The 24,883-nt window shown below is 42.3% G+C and overlaps 1 protein-coding gene across 1 annotated transcript; it reads left to right on the top strand.

The window, feature by feature from the left end:
• Positions 1 to 11,248: 11,248 nt before the first annotated feature.
• On the top strand, positions 11,249 to 17,987 carry LOC115186304 (metastasis-associated in colon cancer protein 1). The gene is made up of 5 exons (XM_029745976.1): positions 11,249 to 11,408; positions 12,717 to 12,842; positions 13,224 to 15,277; positions 15,436 to 15,624; positions 15,910 to 17,987. The coding sequence occupies exons 2-5, from the start codon at positions 12,725 to 12,727 to the stop codon at positions 16,111 to 16,113; spliced, it is 2,565 nt and encodes an 854-aa protein (XP_029601836.1). The 5' UTR covers positions 11,249 to 11,408; positions 12,717 to 12,724; the 3' UTR covers positions 16,114 to 17,987.
• The last annotated feature ends 6,896 nt before the right edge of the window (positions 17,988 to 24,883 follow it).

The following is a 24,883-nucleotide window of genomic DNA, read 5'->3' on the forward strand; positions in this document are numbered from 1 at the left end:
ATTCCACACGGCTGGGGGAGGTGTGTCATGACACATTATACAATTCATCAATAATGACACTTCAAGTCACTGATGGCATATTTCATAGACAGTATTTACAAAACGAGGTAATTTGATAATGATTTATTCTGCCTTCGATTAGACTCATGTCTAATACATCTTATAAACCTTTGCTCAATTGTCACGCCCTGACCTTAGAGATCTTATTTATTCTCTATGTTTGGTTAGGTCAGGGTGTGACTCGGGTGGGAATATCTATGTTTTCTATTTCTTTGTTTTTGAGCCAATGTGGTTCCCAATCAGAGGCAGCTGTCTATCGTTGTCTTTGATTGGGAATCATACTTAGGCAGCCTATTTTCCACCTGAGTTTTGTGGGAGGTTATTTTCTGTTTAGCGTATGTGCCTGACGGAACTGTGTGTTTTCGTTTTTCCCTTTTGGTTATTTTGTTTGAGTGTTTCTTGAAAATTAAAAAATCATGAGCACTTACCACGCTGCGCTTTGGTCCCCTTCTCATTCTAACGACAAGCGTTACATCAATAAATTAAAGATAACTCTGTTATTGTCTGAATAATGTTTTCCTTTTAGTGGTTTTCAAAAATGATTTTTCTTTTTAATGGTGAAAATATTTATATTTTCTATTGCCTCACATTTTCATATCTTACAATATGTGGCATAGCATTGACCATAGCATTGACCGACTATTCAGACCATGAGGTCAGTGAATCATTCTATGCAGTCAGTCAGTCACTCAAGCGCAGATTTACGTGATAAGTGTATGAACTTTTGAATTGAAGTTCCTCTGACAGGTGCGCTGTCACACCTCAAAGTCATGTGGTTGGCATCATATTTCTGCTTCTGTGGGTGTGACAAGCAACTTTCATAACCTTTGAAATGCATCCAAGTGCTAATCTGAAATTGTCCTCAACTAGGATCCTGAAATCTCAAAGGAAAAGAGAGACACAATGTCATTGTAAGCTTATTATTATAAATGTTATTTATTTCATTAATGAATATTCAGCATACACATTTGTACCATTGTTCTAATGACATGACACATTCATTCAAATTATATTTGCCAGGGGCTTGGACACTGCAGTATGCTGCTAAGTGAATATTAGGGTAATCAATAACATGTTTGAATATTCAGATTATCAATACCGTGTTTGAATATTAGGATGATCAATAACATGTCTTAATATTAGGATAATCAAACCAATGTCTGAATATTATGAGGATCAATACCATGTTTGAATATTAGGATAATCAATACCATGTTTGGCCCCACTATGGGTCTTCTTCAGGACTATGGTTGCCCAAAACACTGGCCCCTCAAAGCCAATGGCTGTCGTACTTTATACATTCATCCCGTCACATATCAGTAAAAGTGGAATAAATATAATCCTTATAAGTGGAATAAGACCACTCTTACTAGCAGATAGTCTCCCATCAGACAACGATGTTTTTCGTTTTCAGAATTAAACGTATGGTTAAATTAGATGCCAACCTAAGAATCTTGTTTCTTGTTATTTTATGTCCAGAATAATATCTGGACCAAGACTTTAATTTGAATGAGCATTTAAATGTTTAATTATATTAATATTGAGAATCTCGACCCATTGATCCAGTCAGATTAATCAACCTGACATTGATCTGATTTCCCTTACAGATTTTTCCCTCTACTTAATGGCGAATCTCAGGAAAACGTAATTACCTTGATGACATGTTAGTGATCGTGCTACTCAAGATACATGAACTCTCCTAACACCATGTTGTTGAGGAAATGCAGTATGATCTGGTTTCGGCACTGAGATATAGCTGATGTGTACGTGTGTGTGCACAACTGTGTGCGTGTGTTTGAATAATGCACAGGTCATGGCAAGAATGCAGAAGATGCTATCTAAAATGTTTGAGATGCTATCTAGAAAAACAAGTTTGTCTGAGTATTTGGAGAACTGTATTGTTCAACATGTATGAACTCTGAACATACTGGCTTGTATAACCATGCATTCCAGATTGAATTACATAAACTACTACCCTACTGTTTAATCTAGAAAAAGGGTTCAGGCTAACTATGTTCTCTCAACAGCTGTTGGTCCCACTCTAGACAAAATGTAACTGTTAAGGCTTCATTGAAGCTTATGGACAGTAGATGCTGTGTTCATATTGCATTCATATTGCATTCAAATGCAACATTTGGAAAAGCATAAGAAGTAAAGACCTTTTTATATCACAATGAATGATGTTTGCATATCAATTGTTTGTGAATCAGTAGAGCTTAAAATATGGACATACTGTATTGTAAGAGTCAATACTAGTCTACACATGTGTAGGCCTGACATAGCACAGAGTAAATGAACTTCCTTCACATGAAATGAACCTGCTATGGCATTTGAAGCACCAGGAACCTGCATCCACTAGGCTCCCTGGAAGTAAATAGTCCCACTGATATAATCTACAGGTGTAGGATCTTAATTTGATCACTCCTTTGTTGCTCAGAATTTATGGCCTAAACGTTCAAATCCTTATTTTGCTGTGACAATATAGGCAAAATTAAGATTCTACATCTGTACACACTTTTAACTTTTAACCAGGTGAGAGAGCTTAACACCTTGCCACTGTCACGTCTACTCCCGCTCCCCCTCTCCAGCGCTCGACGTCGCCAGTTTACTCATTATTACGCACACCTGCCACCATCGTTACGCGCACCTGTACCTTATGAGACTCACCTAGACTCCATCACCTTCCTGATTACCTTCCCTATATCCGTCACTCCCTTTGGTTCTTTCCCCAGGCGTTATTGATTCTGATTCTGTTTCATGTCTACACTAATCGTGTTTCATGTTTTGTTCTGTTATATATTAAATTCACTACCTGTACTTGCTTCCCGATTCTTAGCGTACACGTTACAGCCACGTGCATGACCAGTCAAGTTTGGACACCTACTCATTCAAGGTTTATTCTCGCTATACACCAAGTCACTTAGCTCTGTCATATCCTCACATGGTCTCTCCTATCATTGCTCCTATCATCTCCTATCATTGCTACGCAGACGACACACAATTAATCTTCTCCTTTCCCCCTTCTGATAACCAGGTGGCGAATCGCATCTCTGCATGTCTGGCAGACATATCAGTGTGGATGACGGATCACCACCTCAAGCTGAACCTCGGCAAGACGGAGCTGCTCTTCCTCCCGGGGAAGGACTGCCCGTTCCATGATCTCGCCATCACGGTTGACAACTCCATTGTGTCCTCCTGCCAGAGTGCTAAGAACCTTGGCGTGACCCTGGACAACACCCTGTCATTCTCCGCTAGCATCAAGGCGGTGACCCGATCTTGTAGGTTCATGCTCTACAACATTCGCAGAGTACGACCCTGCCTTACACAGGAAGCGGCGCAGGTCCTAATCCAGGCACTTGTCATCTCCCGTCTGGATTACTGCAACTCGCTGCTGGCGGGGCTCCCTGAAGGTGCCATTAAACCCTAACAAATCATCCTGAATGCCGCAGCCCGTCTGGTGTTCAACCTTCCCAAGTTCTCTCACGTCACCCCGCTCCTCCGCACACTCCACTGGCTTCCAGTTGAAGCTCGCATCTGCTACAAGACCATGGTGCTTGCCTACGGAGCTGTGAGGGGAACGGCACCTCCGTACCTTCAGGCTCTGATCAGTCCCTACACCCAAAGAAGGGCACTGCGTTCATCCACCTCTGGCCTGCCCGCCTCCCTACCTCTGCGGAAGCACAGTTCCCGCTCAGCCCAGTCAAAACTGTTCACTGCTCAGGCACCCCAATGGTGCTCCCTCACGACGCCAGGACAGCGGAGTCAATCACCACCTTCCGGAGACACCTGAAACACCACCTCTTTAAGGAATACCTGGGATAGGATAAAGTAATCCTTCTAACCCCCCCCCCAAAAAAATAGATAGATGTACTATTGTAAAGTGGTTGTTCCACTGGATATCATAAGGTGAATGCACAAATTTGGAAGTCGCTCTGGATAAGAGCGTCTGCTAAATGACGTAAATGTACATGTAAATGTTATTGACTGCGTGAATCAAGCCTTCATGGTCGAATTGCTGCAAAGAAACCAATACTAAAGGACACCAAATAGAAGAGACTTATCATGTTTAAGGTATGACCCAGATGCAGACAGTTTTGAAGAAACAAAAGTTTATTCCTTAAACAGGGGCAGGCCAGCGACAGGGCAAGGCAGGCAAGGGTCCAGAACGGCAGGCAGTCTCAGGGTCAGGGCAGGCAGGGGTCAAAAACAGGGAAAGACAAAACAGGAGCAAGAAACAGGCAGGAGCAGGGAAACAAATGCTGGTAGGTTCTACGAATGAAACAAACTGGCAAAAGACAAACAGAGAACACCGGTATAAATACACAGGGCATAACGGGAAAGATGGGCGACACGTGGAGGAGGGTGGAGACAAACACAAAGACAGGTGAAACAGATCAGGGCGTGACAGTACCCCCCCCCCCCGAGACATGGGTTTAATTCTAGACATATGACAAGTAGGATGTATACGGAGGGTACAGGGCAAAAGAAGATGAACAGCAGAGGGGCTAATGATCTTGGAGCATGGGAGAATGGTCTCGGCTTCTGGGGGTGTAGTCGCAGGGCTATAGCGGCGTGCCAGCACGTCTGGCTAGACATTGTAGGTTATTTGTCGGTGCTGCGGAAGCAAAGTGGCCCGGGCATTACTGAACCCCTCCCGGAGGTCCTGGCACTCCGCGGAAATGGCGGAGAGGTTCGGGGCAATTTTCCAATCCCCAGGAAGACGTCCTGGGGCAGGCAGAACTGACTTCAGGCAATGAGCGTGACAGAATGGGCTCCAGCCCACTATGGCACCAGTAGACCAGTCAATAGAGAGATTGTGTTGCTGGAGCCAAGAGAATCCCAATACCATGGGAACCTGCAGAGACTTAACTAGCAGGAATCGGAGCGTCTCGATGTGGTTCCCTGACACTCGTAGGTTGATGGGGGTGGTATGGTGGGTGACCCGGCCTATGGAACACCCGTCCAGCACTCTATCATCCATGGGAATGTAGAGGGGTTGAGTGGTATGCCCAGCTCAGACGCCAGGGTAACATCCAAAGCTCTTATCGGCCCCCGAATCGATGAGTACCTGGAGAGACTTGGACTGGTCGCCCCACAACAGGATGGCATGGAGAAGGGGGCAAGTGAGGGGAGAAGAAAATGTACCTGTAAAACCCACCAGAGTACTCACTCCTACAAATGAGCTATGTCTCTTGAAGGGACAGGTAGACACATAATGACCGGCAGTACCACAATACAGACAACTCTGGGTATTAAGTCTTCGTACGCGTTCGGCTAGAGACAGCCTAGCTCTGCCAAGCTGCATCGGCTCGGGAAGAGGTGAATTGGCAGTCTTCGAAGGCTCTCGGAGGAACTCGGGTAAGCTCGGAATCCTCTCTGGGACGTAGATGCCGTGGACTTCTGGAGTTCATCAGATGCAAGTTGGGATCCTTGAGTGAGTGATTGGGACCGCAATCAGACTTCTTCTCCCTCCTACGTTCCCCTATCCGTCCATCAATCCGGATGGTTAAGGCAACGAGTGAGTCGAGATCCGTCGGTAGTTCCTGGGCTGCAAGCTCATCCTTTACTTCCTCCGATAATTCGTGCAAGAACGTGTCAAACAGCGCTTCTGGGTTTCAGACACCCTCCGCTGCTAGCGTGCGGAAATCCACCGTCTGTCACACTGAAGCTGGAGTAACTTCCCGGCAGCCACTCTCCCGGACAACGGAGCCTCAAACTTTTCCGCCATAAATTCCTCCAGACTGAAGCATACGGCCGACTGTTGTTCCCATACGTCCGTAGCCCAGGCGAGGGCCCTCCCGGACATCAGCTTGATGAGGTACACTATCTTAGAGCAGTCTGAGGGGAAGCAGGAAGGCTGCAGCTCCATGATGAGTGAACACTGAGCGAGAAACGCCCAACAGGTGCCCAACTCTCCATCGAAGCACTCCGGGGGAGGTAAGCGGGGTTCCCGGGAAACCGGGGTGATGGAGCTGCTACCAGCCGGGTTACTGAGGGGCTGGGAGGTTACTGTCGTGGTAGACTGCATAGTAGCCAACCCACGGAATTACTCCAGCAATGTGTTTAATGCTTGGTCGTGATGTTCGGCCAAGGTCTGGAACCCTTCCATAAGACCACGAGGCAACTCCTCGTGCCTTCCAATGGTGGATCCTTAGGAGGAGTGGGCGTTGCGAAGCTGGTACGAGTCTGCAACACGAGTCTGGGTCAGTCAGTGCCAGTTCGTACTATCACGTTTAAGGTATAACCCAGATGCAGACAGTGTTGAAGAAACAAAAGTTTATTCCTTAAACAGGGGCAGGCAAACGACAGGGCAAGGCAGGCAGGGGTCAATAATCCAGAGAGGATGTAAGGATCCAGAACAGCAAGGCAGTCTCAGGGTCAGGCAGGCAGGGGTCAAAAACCGGGAAAGACTAGAAAACAGGACCAAGAAACAGGCAGGAGCAGGGAAACAAATGCTGGTAGGTTCTACGAACAAATCGAACTGGCGACAGACAAACAGAGAACACAGGTATAAATGCACTGGGATAATGGGAAAGATGGGCGACACCTGGGAGAGGGCGGAGACAAACACAAAGACAGATGAAGCAGATCAGGGCATGACAAGACTTGTTTGGGCGAAGAAACATGAGCAATGGACATTGGACCGGTGGAAATCTGTTCTTTGATCTGATGAGTCCACATTTGAGATTTTTGGTTCCAACTGTCTTTGTGAGATGCAGAGTAGGTGTGGTTCCCACCGTGAAGCATGGAGGAAGAGGTGCGATGGTGTGGGGGTGCTTTGCTGGTGACACTGTCTGTGATTTATTTAGAATTCAAGGCACACTTAACCAGCATGGCTACCACAGTATTATGCAGTGATATGCCATCCCATCTGGATTGTGCTTAGTGGGACTATCATTTGATTTTCAACAGGACATAGACCCAACACACCTCCAGGCTGTGTAAGGGCTATTTGACCAAGAAGGAGAGTGATGGAGTGCTGCATCAGATGACCTGGCCTCCACAATCACCTGACCTCAATCCAATTGAGATGGTTTGGATTGAGTTGGACTGCAGAGTGAAGGAAAAGCAGCCAACAAGCGCTCAGCATATGTGGGAACTCCTCCAAGACCGTTGGAAAATCATTCCAGGTGAAGCTGGTTGAGAGAATGCCAAGAGTGTGCAAAGCTGTCATCAAGGCAAAGGGTGGCTACTTTGAAGACTTTTTTGGTTATTACATGATTACATATGTGTTATGTCATAGTTTTGATGTCTTCACTACTATTCTACATTGTCGAAAATAGAAAAAATAAAGAAAACCCTGGAATGAGTAGGTGTGTCCAAACTTTTGACTGGTACTGTACTTCTCTCCTTCCTAGCTGGTTTGGCCATGCAATTCATACATGTTGCTGGTCTGAAGTTCGCAGCGGTCTAAGGCACTGCATCTCAGTGCTAGAGGCGTCACTACAGACCCCCTGGTTCGAATCCAGGCTGTATCACAACTGGCCCTGATTGGGAGTCCCATAGGGCGGTGCACAATTGGCCCAGTGTCGTCTGGGTTTGGCCGGTGTAGGCCGTCATTGTAAATAAGAATTTGTTCTCAACTGACTTGCCCAGTTAAATAAAGGTTCAATTTAAAAAAAGGTTACATTAAAACATCTGGGTAAACTATCTTCATGCAATTCGAACATGCTGCTGCCCCAAAGTCAACAGTAAGAAAATATTGGAACTGTTGAATACAGTCTCTTCTGGCTCATAGATGACTTTCAGTGGTTCTCAACCTTTTTTGGTTACTGTACCGCCAATTTAATTTTGCTCTGCCCGGAGTGCCCCTGAAGGAGCCCCTCATGTGCCATTTACCTGTAGGCCTATGATCTCATGAGTCTTCTCAAGTACCCTCTGTGTGAAGGTCAAGTACCCATAGCGGTCCAAGTAGCCCTGGTTGGGAACCACTGATGTAAGTAATGTTGTAATTTGGGTGAACTATCCCTTTAATACAAAGTGATTCACATATTGCTACTTTCCACAGAGACTCTAGCCCCGTTTATACCTGGTTCTAACATGCGTCCCTTGTCTTGATCTTGTCCACATTCTGATTGTGGCCACATTTTTAGACAGGTGTAGATGATTAACAGATATATTATGAACTGATTTTGATCAGATTTTATAAGTATAAACGGATAGGATCAGGACAAGATTGGGACAAGATCAGGACAAAGGTATAAACGGGCCTTATGATGATGCTCATGGCTCATTTTTGAGTAGCAAGGCTCTATATGAGGGGGAAAGACGTTTTCACTCAATGTACAGTCAGTCAAGTACATTTTTATCCTGGCACAACAACACCTTAAGAGCACCACTAGAGAGCAGACTTTAGTCAACTTTCTCAACAGCATAGTATCGAACCAGCATTGTGATGCGAGTTTGTTTAAGGATGACCAGTAGGAGGCATATCTGTCTCACTTCCTTCACGTCATTGTCAGTAGAGTTGTCCAAAGCATCGACTACTACAGTACCAGTTTCAGGGGTATGATATGTACCATACTGAAATATTTTATCAATCATATTTTATAAAAAAAAGCATTAATTTGAGGGTTGAGCACCAAAAGGGCATAACCTTAATCTGTAAGTGAAGTTTTATTTGAATTTTGCCTTTCACAATAATTGGATGTGCTACCCAGAGTTTTAAATAGGTGCTCTATGACCGTCTTTTCCCCATAAAAAATTAACATTCATAATCTACTCAGGAGAGCTTAGTCGCATTCCTCCAACACCAGCTACTTTCAGAGGCCAAGGTCAGCACGACACCACACCAGCTCTGGCCACAATAATAGTGGTTCTGGCCACAATTCAGCCACTTCAACTTTTCATTGAGTTTGGACATTAGGTTTGGATATTGAGTTTGGATATTGGGTTTGGATATTGAGTTTGGATATTGGGTTTGGATATTGAGTTTAGACAAGATATATGAGTGCAAACTCAACACCACAAACATATGATGTGCATAAAGTCATTGGCTGGAAGAAACACCCACGTTTATACTAAGAGAGAGGATCACAATGTTATTCACATACAGCACCAGTCAAAAGTTTGGACACACCAACTCATTCAAGGGTTTTTCTTTATTTTTACTATTTTCTACATTGTGGAATAATAGTAAAGACATCAACACTATACAATAACACATATGGAATCATGTAGTAACCAAAAAAGTGTTAAACAAATCAAAATATATTTTATATTTGAGATTCTTTAAAGTAGTCACCCTTTGCCTTGATGACAGTTTTGCACACTTTTGGCATTCTCTCAACCAGCTTCATGAGGTAGTCACCTGGAATGCATTTCATTTAACGGCAAGAACAGCTCAAATAAGCAAAGAAAACTGACAGTCCCTCATTACTTTAAGACATGAAGGTCAGTCAATGCGGAAAATTTCAAGAACTTTGAAAGTTTCTTCAAGTGCAATTTCTTCAAGTGCAAACCATCAAGCGCTATGATGAAACTGTCTCTAATGAAGATCGCCTCAGGAAAGGAAGACCCAGAGTTACCAATGATGCAGAGTAACAGACACATCTCGACATCAACTTTTCAGAGGAGGCTGTGTGAATCAAGCCTTCATGGTAAAATTGCTGCAAAGTAACCACTACTAAAGGACACCAATAAGAAGAAGAGACTTACTTGGGCCAAGAAACATGAGCAATGGACATTAGTTCGATGGAAATCTGGGGTTTGGTCTGATGAGTCCAAATTTTTGATTTTTGGTTCCAACCACTGTCTTTGTGAGACGCAGAGTAGGTGAACGGGTGACATCGCATATGTGGTTCCCACTGTGAAGTATGGAGGAGGAGGTGTGATGGTGTGGGGGTGCTTTACTGGTGACACTGTTTGTGATTCATTTAGAATTCAAGGCACACTTAACCAGCATGGCTACCACAGCATTCTGCAGCAATACTCCATCCCATCTGGATTGTGCTTAGTGGGACTATCATTTGTTTTTCAACAGGACAATGACCCAGGCTGTGTAAGGGCTATTTGACCAAGAAGGAGAGTGATGGAATGATGCATCAAATGACCTGGCCTCCACAATCACCCGACCTCAACCCAATTGAGATGGTTTGGGATGAGTTGGACCGCAGAGTGAAGGAAAAGCAGCCAACAAGTGCTCAGCATATGTGGGAACTCCTTCAAGACTGTTGGAAAAACATTCCAGGTGAACTTGGTTGAGAAAATGACAAGAGTGTGCAAAGCTGTCATCATTGCAAAGGGTGGCTACTTTGAAGAATCTAAAATACTTTTTTGGTTTCTCTTTGCTAATTTTATATGTTCTTGCAATCATATGGATTTGGTATTTTACCATATAGGGCTATCTTATATACATATACCACACCTACCTTGTCACAACACAACTGATTGGCTCAAATGCATTGTGAAAGAAAGAAATTCCACAAATTAACTTTTAACAAGGTACATCTGTTAAATTAAATGCATTCCAGGTGACTACCTCATGACTCTGGGTGAGAGAATGCCAAGAGTGCGCAAAGCTGTCTTCAAGGCAAAGGGTGGCTATTTGAAGAATCTCAAATATAAAATATATTTTGATTTGTTTAACACGTTTTGGGTTACTACATGATTCCATATGTGTTATTTCATAGTTTTGACGTCTTCACTATTAATCTACAATGTAGAAAATAGTAAAAATTTAGAAAAACCCTTGAATGAGTTGGTGTGTCCAAACTTTTGACTGGTACTGTACATTTAATGTAGGCTATCTAGGCCATATTAGGCTACAAGTGATAACAACACTTTCAAGCAATACACTAAATGAACTAATTGAGTAACACAATATATAACTTGTAATCAAAACTCTTTGTTTAAAGCAAACAGTAAATAGCTTATACATGTGTTATGACCCATCATTTATAATAGCTTAAATGATTATGCATGATGAGGCCAATTTTGTAATTGAACTGTCTGCCCTTCACATAATTGCATCCGCGGGAGAAAAAAAGTATCTCTACCGTAATGACAGAACACTGAAACTACCTAGTTTCTGCTGCAGTTTCAGGTGTTGCAACACTCTTTGCGTAAATACAGGATTGCATTAGGGATATTGTAGTTTTATAATAAAGTTAAACCAGCTCATTTGAAGAGTAGCTTCATTGTTTTTGAACTACTAGTCCCGGAATGCTTGTAGTTTCAAAGCAAACAGAAGGCGAGAGTTGTGGCTTGAAGATGTAAAGATATGATTTGGTCTGACTCGCTTCCTAAAAAGAAGTTAGTGTCTAAATAAGGCTATGGTGGAAACCTTATTACCATCGATCAAAAGTGAGATTCCCCGACATCTCTGATACACAGTTTGGGGAGACATGGTAAGTAAATATTGTTACAATGTTTCTGCTGTTTCTACCGACGTTGGAAATTGTAGGCAAGTGTGCAAATCTAGTAGCCGAACGGAATCATAACATTTGTATGAACATAGTACAGGTTGGTCTATCTTGTGTTTGAAAGTTTGACATCTAGGCTATATATATATATATATATATATATTATCATACAGAACTACATAGCCACTGGTTTACCGTAGTTGAAGCGCACAAGCGAGCGTTTGTAATACACCTGTTGACTCTGCGGAAACGGTATTTTTGTAAATCTGGCATAGACAGCGGAGCAGCATTTCTACATGGGAAAAAACAACTATTACAGTAGTCATACTGTATGTAGCCTAATGTTGATGATGGTTTGTTGATGATGATGGTTTATTCACATCTAGCTCTGTCTCTATATATTTTCTCCACGATAAGGTAGGCTATCCAACAGGTGCGCCTGAACTAGGCTTCTGTATTTCGAGATAAGGTGAAATTCGACAGGAGGCTACCCACCCACCCACACATTCAAGAAGCGGCTTTGCGGAATAACTGATTGTTGAATCCCAGACAAGAGCAACCTGTTTGTGTGCACTCGTGTACAAGCCTAATTAATTATGACTGACTCACTGCGACAGCAACATAGGCTATACATGAATGATAATAAGTCTCCCTTTACGCAAACAAATGACAGTCTGAATGAGTTCATGCTTTCTGCTCTGTAAAATAGGTTACCTCAAACTAAACCCACAGGTAGCCCCAGGTAAAGAATCTCAGGTGTGAACCAGTGTGGAGGAAATGGACTAACAATGGCATAGAGCTGGGCAATATGGCCTAAACATATTAATTCGAGGTATCGGCCATCCCTACTACGGCACCACAAAACAACTGTTGGTAAACGAAAGAAACTGTAGGCCTATCTAGATATGTTGTTTCTCTGTGTTTTCATAGGCTTTTCTTTCGCTTCCGCTGTTGGCTACTTTATCCGTATTCTTAAACTATCATGTTTGTAGCCACGCGTTATAGAATAAACAGCCAGGGTAGAAAACATATAACATTGTACGACATTGGCCTATATATTTTAGCGACCTTAACTCGACACCTAGCGACCTTGTCAAGTGGTTCGGACCTTTTGGCATAGCGGTTAAGGTCTTGGCTTGACAGCCGCTGGACCCGAATTCGAGCCACGGCAACCCTCCGAATTCAGCAAAATAGTATATAGGTTATACTGTGTACTCTATATTATTATGCGAACTGATTGCAATTTGAGGTGTAGTAATTGTGTATGTAACTTATGGATCTTAATGTTTACAGATGTGAAGATGGCAGCTGTCAGAGCAAAGTCATTTCGTCGCCAAGGAAGTCTCATTAGGAGCAAATCTGAGGGGACGTTGATTGATCTAGACGACACTGGAACGCTGAACATCAACAATTTAAACGGTAGCCTACTCTAACGTTTATGAAATATATTGTCTTTGAACTAGATATCATTAATAGGTTTCCACAAATCAGGTAACTTTCCCAGGTTTTCCAGAGATCACAGTTGGAAGATTCACCGGGATTTTTGGAAAACCTGGTAGTCTTGGGAAAGTTACTAGATTTTTGCAACCCTGGTTATGAAACAATTTCAAATATCGGATTGCATTATGTGTATTGTACAGTAGCTCGTTTGAGTGGTACCCTCATTTAAAATAATGCCTGTTTAAAGAGCAACAACCAGTATTGAAGCCCATTCTGTGTGATTTTACCATGCGCTCATATGTATGTTTTATATTAGTAAGTAAGGCTTTGATTTGACACAGATATTTTGTATTTTTACAGGGAGTAGTTACATAATAAATCAAGTGACAAAACATTCTGAGTGGCCTGTGTTGCAGCCGGAGGTCAAACATGGAAGTCAAACCACAAATCCATTCTGGAACAAACTGTCTATATCCAATCCGTTTCTGGATGACATTTTACACACAAACAATGAGAAAACATTAATGAACGCTGATCTATCAATACAGAAAGATGAACTTTCAACTCTGTTTGACAGTGAGAACTTTGACGCCAGTAGCACATCTTCGGACGAAACAAACTTCGTCCATTTTGCAGATACCAAGCGAAAGAGCATAAGACAATCAGGCAGATGGAAGAGTGCCTCGGATATTCTCGGCGACCTGGAGAGAAAGGAACCGAAAAGGGAAAACAGCCTCAAATTGTCAGCAGGCCCATTTCTGAATGCAGATTTTGAGTGGTTGAAAAATGACCGGGAGGCTTACAAAATGGCCTGGTTGAGTCACAGGCAGCTAACGAGGTCATGTCTTGACCTAGGCCTGATGAGTCAGAGTCCTGGATGGGCCCAGACCCAAGCCACCGACTCTCAGATAGTCTGCAAGATAGGTCACAACGGAGGGTCACTACAGTTACCAGACACGGATATTACCGCCCATATCCCAGAGGGCCATGTTCCTGCTGGGGAGGTTCAGGAGGTTGCACTGAAAGCCATCCTGGAGCCCCCTCACGGGCTGAACAACAACTACATGACAACCGTGAGTCCGCTCCTGGAGGTGAGTCTCAGCAACACGAGCGGAAAGGAATCCATCTCACTGGAAATGAAAATGGTCGCGGAGGCCAAGAAGGATCCGATAAGTCAGGTCATGACCACATTTGTGGGACTAGTGTCCAACAAGAGAGAGGGACCTTATCAGAAAGTCAAGGACTGTTACATTTACAAGAACATCATGCAGATGAATCTTCAAGACGTAAAGTCTAATTTCTATGTTATTGTAGCCGCAGAGGCTTCGGTTATCCAGCCCCCTGCTACATCCGTTTGGGATTACCTGGATCGTCAAGTCACTGTCGCCGTTTATGGCCCAAAGTATATCCATCCGTCTTTCAAAGTGGTCGTGGTCGTCTCTTGCCACGATAACGTTCCACCGAGGCTTCCGTTCTCAGATATCCACAGGGGCAGCAGAAACTTGCCCCCTCTGGTGCTACAGCTCTGGGAGAAGCATCAGTTTAGCCCAGAGAGACTGAATGACCTACACATCGCGACTTCCGTCATAGCGTCAAAGTTCGAAGTCAAAGCCCAGGATAAAAGGAAAGAGGTGAGACAAGGGCTACTCAAACTGGGTAAAGTCATTCACCTGCCTCTTGAGCTGGCCAAGATGGGCAATGGGGAGATGGATTCCTTTAAACTACACTTCCAGGTGAGGGATTCAAACAGTGTCACTGTAGCAGAGTTCCAGGTGTCTTCCCCTGCAGCGGCACCTATTCACTCTGAAAAGCGAGGTCCCATGCGAAACAAAATGTTTCAATCGCTAGCTATACCTGAGGAATCCGTCCCAGAGTTCCCCAAATTCGGGACCAGACCTGTGAAGGTGCAGTGTTACGGGGTGGCACTGAAGTCAGTGCTCCGTCAACCGCGAGTGGAGTACCTCCTGGAGTACTTCAAGGGTGACACCGTGGCTCTCCTTTCCAGAGAGACCGTGAGTTCGGTGGGCCAGTCCAAAGTCAAGGAGTGGTACATCGGCTTCCTCCGAGGCAGGACCGGCCTGGTCCATTGCAAGAACGTCAAGCTCATCACCCGAGACCAAGTGATCGACTTCAACGGCACTGACTTCACCACCGAGACCCTCTTGGACAACATGGCACTGCCGTTCAAGAAGCTCACCTACATCTACTCAGACATCCAGACACTGGTGACCGAACACATCCCCAGCTGGAGGGGCTTCGCTGATGCCCTGGGCTACTCGAGCTTGTTGCTCGACACAATCACACGGAGACATGCTGAAACAGAGGCTGAGAAGGTGGCCTGCGTGCTGGAGAAACTGAAGGAGGACTGCCACACCGAGAACAGCAAGAAGAAGTTCCAGCACAAGCTCATGATCGTAAGTGTAGAAAAGGACGGGGCATGTTTGATAGGTCTCAGGTTTAGAGAAGAATCTTCAAACCAGCTTGACTTTTGTTTTGAATGACTTTTTCTCTTTTCCAAATTTCATTTATTGCATTTCAAGTAGTGTTTTGTATGTTGCTTTTTCCATTCTAGGGTCTGTTGAAGATGGACTCTCAGGCTCTAGTGGCTCATCTGATCCAGAACATGGTCATCCTGTCCACGGCGGTGGAGCTGGGTATCAGGTGGAGGGAGCTCGCTGAGAGGCTGGGGAAACTCTCCAGTGCTCAGATCGCTGCTTACGAGGCACCACACCGGGGGAAGAGTGGAGAAGTTAGCGCCGTGGTTAGTTCATTTGACTTTTATTTGTTGTATTTAGGAAAATGTGTTGTTCTTAGGAGATCACCCATTCATGATCTCATTGGATCAACAGACAAGGATTAGGAAGGCTGTACCAATACTTTTATTTGTATAGTCCATTATAGATGGGCTATAGATTTATTTCCACTGCTTTCATTGTACCGTTTACACCCTGCTGTATCCTGTGCATATGACGAATAAACTCTGATTTGATAGATTCCCCAACTATCAACTGAACTGAACTTGTGGATCCTCCTCTCTCTATTGTAGTCTATGTGGAAACCTGCCTATGACTTCCTGTACTCATGGAGCCAGCTGTACGGGGAGGGCTACCAGGACATGATCCAGGACCTCCACCTGGCCCTGGACAAGATGAAGAGCCCAATCACCAGACAGTGGAGGCAGCTGACCGGGGCGCTAATCGCAGTCAACTGTCTGGAGATCCTCAGGGTCTCGGCCTTCCCCAAACCATAGAACCATAGAATCCCACTGAGGAGCAGAATGAGCACGCTTTAGCGCTCAAATGGGTAAGAACTGTAGAACTGAGGCCACAGAGGCCCTTTGATAAAGCTTACTGTGCAGTTCCCACTATCTTTGAATATGGAGGTCCTTGTTACGATGCAGAGGGCGAGGCGAAGATGAAGTCAATGTTTGTTCTTGTATTGTGCCGTGTCTTTGCCCACTTTGTCAGAGTTTCTTCTTAGAGTTCAGTTCATGTCGTAAACATAATTATAACTATATTACATTTTTCATTGTGGCCAGATACTTCAACTATATTGCTAGATTTTGTTCATACAAAGCCAGAACCAGTGTATGGACACATTCTGTTACACAGGATGCAAACGAACATATCTCAGCCATATTAACCATATTTGTCTTTACATGAGTTTTTATAAAGGATTCGTTTTGATAATTTGTCTAACAGATATCTGCTTCCTTTGACATCATTTCTTAAGACAAAACAGCAGAAACAATATTGAGGCCTGTTACTTTGGGTTTTTCTGTTTGACACTATGTGTTAGTGCTTGTTATTGATTTGACATTAATAGTAAGGTAACATACAGTAGAGTTAGCGCTTCCAGTTGTCACAGGCTTTTATACCTTTATAAAAGCCTTTTATACCTTTATGTTACAATGTTACATGAAATCCCCCTGGTTTTTCATTACATTTTACATTTATTTTAGAGGCTGTATTTACGCTCATTTTGATTAAGGTTGGAAGGGATTACATTTGTTTTATCTGCCAAATCCAATCCTCAGTATTTAGATTGATATTTTTTAACTCGGTGTCTTAAGCCCATCCATGAAACCTTTTTCAGTGCATTTAGTGTTGTCTACTTGAAAATAGCATATTATGTTCAAATATATTTTAAATATGTAATATAATGTAAAACAACCTTGTTGTGATTTATCTGAAATATAATATTTCACAATGAAGATTTATAACTGAAATGGTGACCTGGTGTGTATGAAATATGAATAAATATTACTTACATTTTGATAGATAAGTAATATATATCTATTTTCAATGAATTGTCAACTAAAGTAGTTAATTGAGAAGAATACCCAATATTTATGTTCTAGTTCATCACCAGGTTGTGAGTCACATGTCTTGTCTTGTAAGAGTAGCAGGGATAGTGAGCAGTAAGGGTCTGTGTCTTGCATTGTGGGTAGTGTAATAATGTGACAAGATACTACGAGTAGTGTCATGTGGTTCACTTTGGTCTCTAACATGTCACATCCATTCAGTTAAAGATAAATGAGAATATTTGGGTTCCGTTAGGGACTGCATTGACCTTAATACTGAAGTCTGTTCATAGAAGGGGATGATTGAAACGACTTGATTTACCATGGAAATAACACGTTAATTACATAGGCCTAGATCACGTTCTCTGTACAGCCAGGTTGTATCCACAGAGGAAACCCTTCATTTAAAAGACCTGAAACTGAAATTCATCTGAAATTCCCAATCCTATCTCTCCAATTTATCAGCAATGAATCCTGTCCTTGAACCCTATATATGATTGAATCCTGTCCTTGAACCCTAAATATGATTGAATCCTGTCCTTGAACCCTATACAGAATTGAATCCTGTCCTAGAATTTCCTGGCTGTGTGTTTTCTGTTGACTTACTCTTGTTGACCTTTTTAGTTTGACTTTTATCCTCTGTTTATTTAAGCTGGTTTCAACTGAGAGTTGCATTGTATGGTCTTTAGTCTTTATCTGTTGGCGTTGGCAACGGGAAAGCTCAGGATGTCTATCCTGTTTCTGTTCTGTATTACAGGTAAATGGTATGACTGCATACATTCTGGCTTAAAATAGAAGAACAAATAAATATATAATATACAGTATGTATCTCCTTCCTGATACATTTACAGTCCTAAAGCAAAAAGATGTTCTGAAAAGCTTTAAACAATGGCTGTTACATTATAACTACTGAAATATCTTGTCATTGAAATGATTTATAGTTCATCTGTTGTTGACAACAGAGCGACAATGGTCTTATTCAATATCCTGGTAATATTCCATCCAGATAGTGGACCAGTGACATGTTACTGGACCAGCATCAAGTGCAGATTAATTATGGAGCTGCGACACTTCATTTAAACATGGGAAGACTACATCTCACTGGGCAAAACATCAAGTGATTGATGGATAAATCTCTGGGATTAATTGGGCGATCTAATTTCTCTCGCACTGAAATGGAAGTCCGGGCCGATCCCAGATAAGGCTGACCAAGTCAAAACTTTGCCATGCGAGGACGGAGGCACAAAGAGTGCTTTAAAACACCAGAGTGGAGGATACACTGAAGTCAATTGCCCGCACTGACTGAAACTTTAGCTTGATTTATAATTGGAATCTGTGACTGACCGACACTTGAATGTGCACTTTAAAAGGCGGGGCAATAGCTGAGATCCTATATTACAACTTAAGCACTATCGGACGGTTTCCCAGACACAGATTAGGTCTAGTACTGGACTAAAAATACATCTCAACAGTGAATCTCCATTGAAAGTCATTTTTCGTCCAGGACTATATAGGCTTAATCAGTGTCTGGGAAACCGGCCCTACATGGAGGTAAATGTACAGTAACAGTCAACACCAACCCCTCATTCTGCACTGAGGAAACAAGAAATTGTTACTATGTATTTTCATATACACGTAAAAAGAGGGATGATATCACTCCTCCAGCTTGCAGGGCAGTATTCTTTCTTTCTCTGCCGGACTGGTCAGCAGCATGAGAGACAGAGTTCATGTGTTGTCATGTGTTGCTGCCATGCTGTGTTGTTGTCTTAGGTCTGTCTTTATGTAGTGTTATTGTCTTAGGTCTGTCTTTATGAAGTGTTGTGGTGTCTTAGGTCTGTCTTTATGAAGTGTTGTGGTGTCTTAGGTCTCTCTTTATGAAGTGTTGTGGTGTCTTAGGTCTCTCTTTATGAAGTGTTGTGGTGTCTTAGGTCTGTCTTTATGAAGTGTTGTGGTGTCTTAGGTCTCTCTTTATGTGGTGTCTTAGGTCTCTCTTGATGTAGTGTTGTGGTGTCTTAGGTCTGTCTTTATGTAGTGTTGTGGTGTCTTAGGTTTCTCTTTATGTAGTGTTGTGGTGTCTTAGGTCTCTCTTTATGTAGTGTTGTGGTGTCTTAGGTCTGTCTTTATGAAGTGTTGTGGTGTCTTAGGTCTCTCTTTATGAAGTGTTGTGGTGTCTTAGGTCTCTCTTTATGTAGTGTTGTGGTGTCTTAGGTCTCTCTTTATGAAGTGTTGTGGTGTCTTAGGTCTGTCTTTATGTAGTGTTGTGGTGTCTTAGGTCTCTCTTTATGTGGTGTCTTAGGTCTCTCTTTATGTAGTGTTGTGGTGTCTTAGGTCTGTCTTTATGTAGTGTTGTGGTGTCTTAGGTCTCTCTTTATGTAGTGTTGTGTTGTCTTAGGTCTGTCTTTATGTAGTGTTGTGATGTCTTAGGTCTCTCTTTATGTAGTGTTGTGATGTCTTAGGTCTGTCTTTATGAAGTGTTGTGGTGTCTTAGGTCTCTCTTTATGTAGTGTTGTGGTGTCTTAGGTCTCTATTTATGAAGTGTTGTGGTGTCTTAGGTCTCTCTTTATGTAGTGTTGTGGTGTCTTAGGTCTCTCTTTATGAAGTGTTGTGGTGTCTTAGGTCTGTCTTTATGTAGTGTTGTGGTGTCTTAGGTCTCTCTTTATGAAGTGTTGTGGTGTTTTAGGTCTCTCTTTATGTAGTGTTGTGGTGTCTTAGGTCTCTCTTTATGTGGTGTCTTAGGTCTCTCTTTATGTAGTGTTGTGGTGTCTTAGGTCTGTCTTTATGTAGTGTTGTGGTGTCTTAGGTTTCTCTTTATGTAGTGTTGTGGTGTCTTAGGTCTCTCTTTATGTAGTGTTGTGGTGTCTTAGGTCTGTCTTTATGTAGTGTTGTGATGTCTTAGGTCTCTCTTTATGTAGTGTTGTGATGTCGTAGGTCTGTCTTTATGAAGTGTTGTGGTGTCTTAGGTCTCTCTTTATGTAGTGTTGTGATGTCTTAGGTATCTCTTTATGTAGTGTTGTGGTGTCTTAGGTCTGTCTTTATGTAGTGTCATTGTCTTAGGTCTGTCTTTATGAAGTGTTGTGGTGTCTTAGGTCTGTCTTTATGAAGTGTTGTGGTGTCTTAGGTCTCTCTTTATGAATTGTTGTGGTGTCTTAGGTCTGTCTTTATGTAGTGTTGTGGTATCTTAGGTCTGTCCTTATGTGGTGTTGTGGTGTCTTAGGTCTCTCTTTATGTAGTGTTGTGATGTCTTAGGTCTCTCTTTATGAAGTGTTGTGGTGTCTTAGGTCTCTCTTTATGTGGTGTCTTAGGTATCTCTTTATGTAGTGTTGTGGTGTCTTAGGTCTGTCTTTATGTAGTGTTGTGGTGTCTTAGGTCTGTCTTTATGAAGTGTTGTGGTGTCTTAGGTCTGTCTTTATGTAGTGTTGTGGTGTCTTAGGTCTCTCTTTATGTAGTGTTGTGATGTCTTAGGTCTCTCTTTATGAAGTGTTGTGGTGTCTTAGGTCTCTCTTTATGTGGTGTCTTAGGTATCTCTTTATGTAGTGTTGTGGTGTCTTAGGTCTGTCTTTATGTAGTGTTGTGGTGTCTTAGGTCTGTCTTTATGTAGTGTTGTGGTGTCTTAGGTCTGTCTTTATGAAGTGTTGTGGTGTCTTAGGTCTGTCTCTATGAAGTGTTGTGGTGTCTTAGGTCTCTCTTTATGAAGTGTTGTGGTGTCTTAGGTCTGTCTTTATGTAGTGTTGTGGTGTCTTAGGTCTCTCTTTATGTAGTGTTGTGGTGTCTTAGGCCTCTCTTTATGTAGTGTTGTGGTGTCTTAGGTCTCTCTTTATGTAGTGTTGTGGTGTCTTAGGTCTCTCTTTATGTAGTGTTGTGGTGTCTTAGGTTTCTATTTATGAAGTGTTGTGGTGTCTTAGGTCTGTCTTTATGAAGTGTTGTGATGTCTTAGGTCTCTCTTTATGAAGTGTTGTGATGTCTTAGGTCTGTCTTTATGTGGTGTCTTAGGTCTCTCTTTATGTAGTGCTGTGGTGTCTTAGGTCTGTCTTTATGTAGTGTTGTGGTGTCTTAGGTTTCTCTTTATGTAGTGTTATGGTGTCTTAGGTCTCTCTTTATGTAGTGTTGTGGTGTCTTAGGTCTGTCTTTATGTAGTGTTGTGGTGTCTTAGGTCTCTCTTTATGTAGTGTTGTGGTGTCTTAGGTCTGTCTTTATGTAGTGTTGTGGTATCTTAGGTCTCTCTTTATGAAGTGTTGTGGTGTCTTAGGTCTCTCTTTATGTGGTGTCTTAGGTATCTCTTTATATAGTGTTGTGGTGTCTTAGGTCTGTCTTTATGAAGTGTTGTGATGTCTTAGGTCTCTCTTTATGAAGTGTTGTGGTGTCTTAGGTCTCTCTTTATGAAGTTTTGTGGTGTCTTAGGTCTCTCTTTATGAAGTGTTGTGGTGTCTTAGGTCTGTCTTTATGTAGTGTTGTGGTGTCTCAGGTCTCTCTTTATGTAGTGTTGTGATGTCTTAGGTCTCTCTTTATGTAGTGTTGTGGTGTCTTAGGTCTGTCTTTATGTAGTGTTGTGGTGTCTTAGGTCTCTCTTTATGAAGTGTTGTGGTGTCTTAGGTCTCTCTTCATGTAGTGTTGTGGTGTCTTAGGTCTGTCTTTATGAAGTGTTGTGGTGTCTTAGGTCTCTCTTTATGTAGTGTTGTGATGTCTTAAGTCTCTCTTTATGAAGTGTTGTGGTGTCTTAGGTCTCTCTTTATGTGGTGTCTTAGGTATCTCTTTATGTATTGTTGTGGTGTCTTAGGTCTCTCTTTATGTGGTGTCTTATGTCTGTCTTTATGTAGTGTTGCTGTCTTAGGTCTGTCTTTATGTAGTGTTGTGGTGTCTTAGGTCTGTCTTTATGTAGTGTTGTGGTGTCTTAGGTCTCTCTTTATGAAGTGTTGTGGTGTCTTAGGTCTCTCTTTATGAAGTGTTGTGGTGTCTTAGGTCTGTCTTTATGAAGTGTTGTGGTGTCTTAGGTCTCTCTTTATGTAGTGTTGTGGTGTCTTAGGTCTCTATTTATGAAGTGTTGTGGTGTCTTAGGTCTCTCTTTATGTAGTGTTGTGGTGTCTTAGGTCTCTCTTTATGAAGTGTTGTGGTGTCTTAGGTCTGTCTTTATGAAGTGTTGTGGTGTCTTAGGTCTCTCTTTATGAAGTGTTGTGGTGTCTTAGGTCTCTCTTTATGAAGTGTTGTGGTGTTTTAGGTCTCTCTTTATGTAGTGTTGTGGTGTCTTAGGTCTCTCTTTATGTGGTGTCTTAGGTCTCTCTTTATGTAGTGTTGTGGTGTCTTAGGTCTGTCTTTATGTAGTGTTGTGGTGCCTTAGGTTTCTCTTTATGTAGTGTTGTGGTGTCTTAGGTCTCTCTTTATGTAGTGTTGTGGTGTTTTAGGTCTGTATTTATGTAGTGTTGTGATGTCTTAGGTCTCTCTTTATGTAGTGTTGTGATGTCTTAGGTCTGTCTTTATGAAGTGTTGTGGTGTCTTAGGTCTCTCTTTATGTAGTGTTGTGGTGTCTTAGGTCTGTCTTTATGAAGTGTTGTGGTGTCTTAGGTCTCTCTTTATGAAGTGTTGTGGTGTCTTAGGTCTCTCTTTATGAAGTGTTGTGGTGTCTTAGGTCTGTCTTTATGTAGTGTTGTGGTGTCTTAGGTCTCTCTTTATGTAGTGTTGTGATGTCTTAGGTCTCTCTTTATGAAGTGTTGTGGTGTCTTAGGTCTCTCTTTATGTGGTGTCTTAGGTATCTCTTTATGTAGTGTTGTGGTGTCTTAGGTCTGTCTTTATGTAGTGTTGTGGTGTCTTAGGTCTCTCTTTATGTGGTGTCTTATGTCTGTCTTCATGTAGTGTTGCTGTCTTAGGTCTGTCTTTATGTAGTGTTGTGGTGTCTTAGGTCTGTCTTTATGTGGTGTTGTGGTGTCTTAGGTCTGTCTTTATGTAGTGTTGTGGTGTCTTAGGTCTCTCTTTATGAAGTGTTGTGGTGTCTTAGGTCTCTCTTTATGTGGTGTCTTAGGTCTCTCTTTATGTAGTGTTGTGGTGTCTTAGGTCTGTCTTTATGTAGTGTTGTGGTGCCTTAGGTTTCTCTTTATGTAGTGTTGTGGTGTCTTAGGTCTCTCTTTATGTAGTGTTGTGGTGTTTTAGGTCTGTATTTATGTAGTGTTGTGATGTCTTAGGTCTCTCTTTATGTAGTGTTGTGATGTCTTAGGTCTGTCTTTATGTAGTGTTGTGGTATCTTAGGTCTCTCTTTATGAAGTGTTGTGGTGTCTTAGGTCTCTCTTTATGTGGTGTCTTAGGTATCTCTTTATATAGTGTTGTGGTGTCTTAGGTCTGTCTTTATGAAGTGTTTTGGTGTCTTTGGTCTCTCTTTATGTGGTGTCTTAGGTATCTCTTTATGTAGTGTTGTGGTGTCTTAGGTCTCTCTTTATGAAGTGTTGTGGTGTCTTAAGTCTGTCTTTATGTAGTGTTGTGGTGTCTTAGGTCTGTCTTTATGTAGTGTTGTGATGTCTTAGGTCTCTCTTTATGAAGTGTTGTGGTGTCTTAGGTCTCTCTTTATGAAGTTTTGTGGTGTCTTAGGTCTCTCTTTATGAAGTGTTGTGGTGTCTTAGGTCTGTCTTTATGTAGTGTTGTGGTGTCTCAGGTCTCTCTTTATGTAGTGTTGTGATGTCTTAGGTCTCTCTTTATGTAGTGTTGTGGTGTCTTAGGTCTGTCTTTATGTAGTGTTGTGGTGTCTTAGGTCTCTCTTTATGAAGTGTTGTGGTGTCTTAGGTCTCTCTTTATGTAGTGTTGTGGTGTCTTAGGTCTCTCTTTATGTAGTGTTGTGGTGTCTTAGGTCTCTCTTTATGTAGTGTTGTGATGTCTTAGGTCTCTCTTTATGAAGTGTTGTGGTGTCTTAGGTCTCTCTTTATGTGGTGTCTTAGGTATCTCTTTATGTATTGTTGTGGTGTCTTAGGTCTCTCTTTATGTGGTGTCTTATGTCTGTCTTTATGTAGTGTTGCTGTCTTAGGTCTGTCTTTATGTAGTGTTGTGGTGTCTTAGGTCTGTCTTTATGTAGTGTTGTGGTGTCTTAGGTCTCTCTTTATGAAGTGTTGTGGTGTCTTAGGTCTCTCTTTATGAAGTGTTGTGGTGTCTTAGGTCTGTCTTTATGAAGTGTTGTGGTGTCTTAGGTCTCTCTTTATGTAGTGTTGTGGTGTCTTAGGTCTCTCTTTATGTAGTGTTGTGGTGTCTTAGGTCTCTCTTTATGAAGTGTTGTGGTGTCTTAGGTCTGTCTTTATGAAGTGTTGTGGTGTCTTAGGTCTCTCTTTATGAAGTGTTGTGGTGTCTTAGGTCTCTCTTTATGAAGTGTTGTGGTGTTTTAGGTCTCTCTTTATGTAGTGTTGTGGTGTCTTAGGTCTCTCTTTATTTGGTGTCTTAGGTCTCTCTTTATGTAGTGTTGTGGTGTCTTAGGTCTGTCTTTATGTAGTGTTGTGGTGCCTTAGGTTTCTCTTTATGTATTGTTGTGGTGTCTTAGGTCTCTCTTTATGTAGTGTTGTGGTGTTTTAGGTCTGTATTTATGTAGTGTTGTGATGTCTTAGGTCTCTCTTTATGTAGTGTTGTGATGTCTTAGGTCTGTCTTTATGAAGTGTTGTGGTGTCTTAGGTCTCTCTTTATGTAGTGTTGTGGTGTCTTAGGTCTGTCTTTATGAAGTGTTGTGGTGTCTTAGGTCTCTCTTTATGAAGTGTTG

This window comes from Salmo trutta, chromosome 3 (assembly GCF_901001165.1).
Source record: "Salmo trutta chromosome 3, fSalTru1.1, whole genome shotgun sequence".
In the NCBI taxonomy this organism is placed as follows: domain Eukaryota; kingdom Metazoa; phylum Chordata; class Actinopteri; order Salmoniformes; family Salmonidae; genus Salmo; species Salmo trutta.

What these genes read in the sequence shown, in the direction of transcription:
- LOC115186304 (XM_029745976.1), top strand. Translation starts at nt 12,725, where the DNA reads ATGGCAGCTGTCAGAGCAAAGTCATTTCGTCGCCAAGGAAGTCTCATT. An exon ending in TCCAGCACAAGCTCATGATC is followed by an intron (nt 15,278 to 15,435) that starts GTAAGTGTAGAA and finishes TTTCCATTCTAG; the next exon opens with GGTCTGTTGAAGATGGACTC. An exon ending in GTGGAGAAGTTAGCGCCGTG is followed by an intron (nt 15,625 to 15,909) that starts GTTAGTTCATTT and finishes TCTCTATTGTAG; the next exon opens with TCTATGTGGAAACCTGCCTA.